The sequence below is a fragment of the Conger conger genome, chromosome 3 (genome assembly GCF_963514075.1).
Source record: "Conger conger chromosome 3, fConCon1.1, whole genome shotgun sequence".
Classification (NCBI taxonomy): domain Eukaryota; kingdom Metazoa; phylum Chordata; class Actinopteri; order Anguilliformes; family Congridae; genus Conger; species Conger conger.
The window spans coordinates 82034469-82040468 of NC_083762.1; the positions used below are offsets into that span (position 1 = coordinate 82034469).

Consider the following 6000-nt stretch of genomic DNA (forward strand, 5'->3'; position numbering starts at 1 on the left):
GCGTCTTGATTGGCAGCTTCTGATTTCATCAAATTCAAACCTCGTGCAGACTGTTCACGCCTGTTTCTCACAACGTAAAGCATTCAGAGAATCCGTGTCTGGTCCCAACTTCCCCCGGAAAGAGAAGGTTACTGTGAGTGAGAGGTGAACGTGAGCAGGGCTCTGATCTTCTGTCCTGTTTTCCGCAGAAAGAGGAGTAACGGCCAGGACGTACTTCACCTTTAACCCCTCACCCCCACTGATGCCCCTACACCTGGTCTTCATCGCTCCTCTTCACCTGGGGGCATACTACCTGCTCACCTGAACACTGATCACTACTGTGTACCTGAACACTGATCACTACTGTTTACCTGGACAATTATAACTACCTGTTCACCTGAACACTGATCACTACTGTTTACCTGAACACTGATCACTACTGTTTACCTGAACACTGCTCAATACTGTTTACCTGAACACTGATCAGTATTGTTTACCTGAACACTGATCAGTATTGTTTACCTGGACACTGATCGCTACTGTTTACCTGAACACTGATCACTACTGTTTACCTGGACACTGATCACTACTGTTTACCTGGACACTGATCGCTACTGTTTACCTGAACACTGATCACTACTGTTTACCTGGACACTGACAACCATCTTCACAGGACAATACAACCTTTGAAAAGTACGGGAATAGCAGAGTGAAATATGTTATTTTTGCTGTTGACTTAAAGGTGCAATAGGTAAGATTTCTGTGTTAAAATATTGTTACAGAACCATTGTCAATCCCTTCCTATCATTGAAAAAGGCTCACTGACGTTTTGACTAACCCTTTACCTGTGTTTATAGTCCTTAAATTCTGCTTTCAAAATATGCAGTTGATGGGCCGGCACATTGTATAACAATATAATTCAAGCTCAGTGTTGTGGTTTGAGCATATTTGTTACTGCGATTCCTCTCTTGACTGTTAGAAGTCTAAAATTACCTATTGTACCTTTAACGCATTTAGAAATGAAAACCTGGGGGCCGCGGTGGCACACAGCTAAAGTAACAGACCATCTGCAGGCAGCAGTTTGTCACAGTTGCACACCGAGGACCGAGGACTGGGGTTCGATTCCCGGTCCTGCCACAAAGCTGAGTTTGGCCGGCTCTCATGGAGCAGCATAATTGGCTCGCTGCTCCGAGGGAGGGACTCAGCAGGGACTCAGCAGGGACTCAGCAGGGACTAGCAGGGACTCAGCAGGGACTCAGCAGGGACTCAGCAGGGACTAGCAGGGACTCAGCAGGGACTCAGCAGGGACTAGCAGGGACTCAGCAGGGACTAGCAGGGACTCAGCAGGGACTCAGCAGGGACTAGCAGGGACTCAGCAGGGACTCAGCAGGGACTAGCAGGGACTCAGCAGGGACTAGCAGGGACTCAGGAGGGACTCAGCAGGGACTCAGGAGGGACTCAGCAGGGACTCAGCAGGGACTAGCAGGGACTCAGCAGGGACTCAGCAGGGACTAGCAGGGACTAGCAGGGACTCAGGAGGGACTCAGCAGGGACTCAGGAGGGACTCAGCAGGGACTCAGGAGGGACTCAGCAGGGACTCAGCAGGGACTAGCAGGGACTAGCAGGGACTCAGGAGGGACTCAGCAGGGACTCAGGAGGGACTCAGCAGGGACTCAGGAGGGACTCAGCAGGGACTCAGGAGGGACTCAGCAGGGACTAGCAGGGACTCAGCAGGGACTCAGCAGGGACTCAGGAGGGACTCAGCAGGGACTCAGGAGGGACTCAGCAGGGACTCAGCAGGATCGCCCAGTGCGCCTCGGAGTTACAGTCGCGGGCTGTGAGACGAGACGGCTTGAAGACGGCGTGCTGTTCTCCCTCTGGGCCGCTGAAGGGACGGGGCCGTAAGCGGTGTATCCCCAGCTAACACTAACTGGATTAGATAGGGTACAATTAGCTACCAAATAGGGAGAAAAATTGGAAAAAGTTATTTAAAAAAAGAAAAGAAGGTGGGTGGGTAGCACTGCCGCCTCACAGCAATGAGGTCCTGGGTTCAAATCCCCGTCGGCCGGGGCCTCTCTGTGCGGAGTTTGCATGTTCTCCACGTGTCTGCGTGGGTTTCCTCTGGGTACTCCGATTTCCTCCCACAGTCCAAAGACATGCAGGTTAGGCTGATTGGAGAGTCTAAATTGCCCATAGGTATGAGTGTGTGAGTGAATGGTGTGTGTGCCCTGAGATAGACTGGCGACCTGTCCAGGGTGTATTCCTGCCTTTCGCCCAATGTATGCTGTGATAGGCTCCAGCCCCCCTGCAACCCTGTTCAGGATAAGCGGGTTAAGATAATGGATGGATGAATGAAGAAAAGAAAAACATGAATGTGAGACAAAAGCAGAGACACACACTGCTGAAAAAAACAGCTCAAGCTAGGTTTCTAAACAGCTGGTAGATGGCTGACCATGGCCTTTTGCCTACAACTGTCACTAAGGTTGCGTTCAGGACGTCACTGTACTTTCCTGTCGCTGGAGAAGCAGAGGCAGTGAGGAGAGCGGAGTGCCCTGCCTGTTACACACTGCTGCAAACCGTGCAAACCCCAGTGTACCTTCTGAGCTACTGAAGAAACACTTCTTTTGTCCCAGTTATGTGTGCTGGCACGTGGACAGCAGCTTTGTGCTGTCAATATTTGCTCAGGAATTAGTGAGGCTGTTTTAGGGGCTGTCTGCCAATACAGTTTACTGAAGAGCTGAAACAAACTGGTTATTCACCAAATAATGGCAGCCTACCAGCACTTAGTCAGTGCTTTCCAGTGATGTTTGAAGTTGAAAAATATAGAAATGTACGGTGCGTTCATCCACCGCTCAGTGATGGATACTGCTGCACTTCGACCAGACTCCACTGGAGGGAGGGTGTGTGTGTGTGTGTGTGTGTGTGTAATGGTGAATGGTTGGCATTTATATAGCGCCTTTATCCAAAGCGCTGTACAGTTGATACTTCTCATTCACCCATTCATACACACCGACAGTGATTGGCTGCCATGCAAGGCGCCAACCAGCTCATCAGGCTCATCCGACTGTAGTGATATACAGAACAACATCATGACCTTGAGTGTAATATTGCTATTTATAAAGTAATGGTAATTTGAGAAAACAATCTGACACAATAGATCGACCTTATTCAGCATCAATAAAAATTGTTCCTTCAGATTTCTCTTGGCCACTGTTACTCTAGAAACAAATGCAAAGACTGACTTGTTAGCTAGCTGGCCAGTCTTTGTATTAATTTATTGAGTTACCTAGCAACATGAGACAGTTATAATATCCAACAGAATTCTGCAAACAATGCGGATTGATCCGGATGGTGACGAGGTCGGAGTGATGTTTCACTGTTCATCCTCACTCATGGAATGCCTCTCGTCCAATCGAATTACTGGACCAGAACTAACCGTTGTGTACGTTCTTTATGAAATGGCAATCGCAATCTGATTTGTTAATAGCAGTGATAACTATATGCCACAGCTGTGAGCTCTATTGCTTGTTTACAATTCCATTTCAAGTATTACTCCACGGCAAAGTCAAAATGAAAACCGCTAGTCACCTTGCAACAATTTTCATTAAATATACACAGTATATTCTAAGATCTAAGTGACATTGAGCGTGGAATGATTGTTGGTGGTAGGCAGGGTGGTTGAGTATCTCAGAAACTGCTGATCTCCTGGGAGTATAACGCGCACAAGTCAAGATTTTGCAAAGAATGGCGCAAAAAACGAATAAACAAAAAACATCCAGTGAGCAGAAGTTCTGCAGACAGAAACACCATGATAATGAGAGAGGTCAGAGGAGAATGGCCAGACTGGTCAAAGCTGACGGGAAGGTGAGAGTAATGCAAATAACCACACATTACAACAGTGGTGTGTAGAAGAGCATCTCTGAACACACAACACATCATAACTTTAAGAGGATAGGCTACAGCAGTAGAAATCTAAAAAATAAGTAACAAATACCTAATAAAGTGCTCACTGAGTGTATGTATTGTGGATGCACAAGTAATATCTGTTTGTCAGTACAATGCCCTCTTCTGGTAAGGTGGTGTAACTGCAGGTGTTTGTGGTTGAACTGAAATAGGCTTTTACTCTGAACACAGTAAGAACAAGGCCTTTTAAATAATGATCATTCCTAGCTGTTTAATTACAATATCCCCACACAAAAAAATTAAATAAAAAATGAAAATAATCACAGAATTGCCATTGAGTTTGATCTGGTAAAATATCAGAGGTAAAACATTAAATGTGCAACAATCACACCTGGGCAACAGTGGCGCAATGGGCATGATAATGTGAATATAGACCTTAAAGGAGAAGGACTGGTCAAAACCACAGTCTACTGACCCAAAAACTAAACTGATTTACAGTTTTTTACGGTCACCTAATCTCACAAGCTTGTGTTCAATTTTCAAAACCTTAGACACAACACTCAAAACGGTGAGCACTTGTAACACAGCCTTTTCACCTGTTCAAAACATGCAGTGTGCTTTCATATCTTTGAAGAAATCTTGCACTTCCAATCATTGGTTCTAATTCCTAATTTTTCATGAAATTCTATAGGAACATGTTTAGATTGAACCACAGAAAAGATACCTATAGATTCACTGTTTAGTTGTTTTTACAATACTTTACTATATCATGAAAAAATACTTGATACATGTGTCAATACGGTCTTTTTGTGGTTCTAAATAAAGGGAATAGTGGAAGCAGTAGAAGAGAGTGGAATCATTGAATAAAATCTGAATACTGTAAAATATATATATAATTATAATATACTGTGGGATTGTTTCAGTTTTATTTTGAACTTTTTACAGTTAGTACAAGAGCACTGTACGTGGACCAAACGGTATGTTTTTTCATTGCTTTTACAATAAATCAGACTGAACCACCAAAAACTAAACATTTCTACAGTCCAATTTGAAAATCACTAACAGAAAACAGTGCATTGACTGTAATACCACTGGTTGTTAGTGTTTTTTAGATCAATGTCTAGAGCAGGTGCTTTTCCTTTGAGACATGTTCACAGTGGTTTGATCCATTTTGTGAATCAAATGAACTGAGAAGCTGCATGTTTTGAAAAAGTGAATCTTTAGCAATTGTAAAAAACAGTAATCATAACAACAAAATCATAGGTAGAAAGTGGGAAGAAATCCTGAACTGCAGTCAAAGACACTGTCCTCTACCAGGACAACCCCCCACCTCTAAGATGAGAAACAAGGCCACATCTCTGAAGGAGTACCTGTTGTCTGCCATTCCATTGACCACCTCCTCCTCCTCCTCTTCCTCCTCCTCTCACTGCCTGATCTCTATTCTAACATGGATCATCTGACTGTTCCATGTTGTCGCTATGTTGTTGCAGGTGGATACACATCCTTACTCCTGCTCTTACCACTATGTAACATCAATCATCAGTCATGTAACCACCAGTGCAAACGTTGAAAACCCCTGTGACAAAGGATGATGATTCAATATTACATTCAGTGATAATGTGGTAAAATTGATCCTGTTCCAAAGTAATTGGTGGAAATTGTTGATTAATTTATCCTAAAACATTCATGATCTATACACAGAATGTTGTTATAAGTAATTTGTTTCCATAAAACTATGCTTTAGGAGTAATGTTGCACTTATAATTTTTCGTAGTTGGATACTTTGGTAGTTAGATGCATTGTAATGGATGGAAAGACAATATTTTCCGAAGTGTTTCATATCTTTGTTTTCAGCACAAACTCGGCTACAATAACATGTAACAGGAAGTAGGTCAGAACCATATGACCCGTATGAGTCAGAACCATATGACCCGTACGAGTCAGATCCGCACAGAACACGGGGAAGCGGCCGCTTACTAAATAAACTAGAGAGTCGATGGGATCGTTTAGGCCTGATTATTCTTTGAGAGGAAAAATATGGAGTTTCATGCACACCACCTTTTATGGCTTAGAGTAGCTCCACTTTCAGAAAGGCCGTGACTGCTGGTCGATGCAGGT

General features: G+C 44.1%; 1 protein-coding gene across 1 annotated transcript in view; it reads left to right on the forward strand.

Moving 5' to 3' along the window:
- LOC133123686 (V-set domain-containing T-cell activation inhibitor 1-like) overlaps positions 1 to 642 on the forward strand; it is a 47526-nt gene extending 46884 nt beyond the window's left edge. The window contains exon 5 of the mRNA XM_061234164.1: positions 189 to 642. Coding sequence (XP_061090148.1) covers positions 189 to 304 — 116 coding nt within the window. The 3' untranslated portion in view covers positions 305 to 642. The remainder of the gene's footprint in view (positions 1 to 188) is intronic.
- Positions 643 to 6000: the final 5358 nt, after the last annotated feature.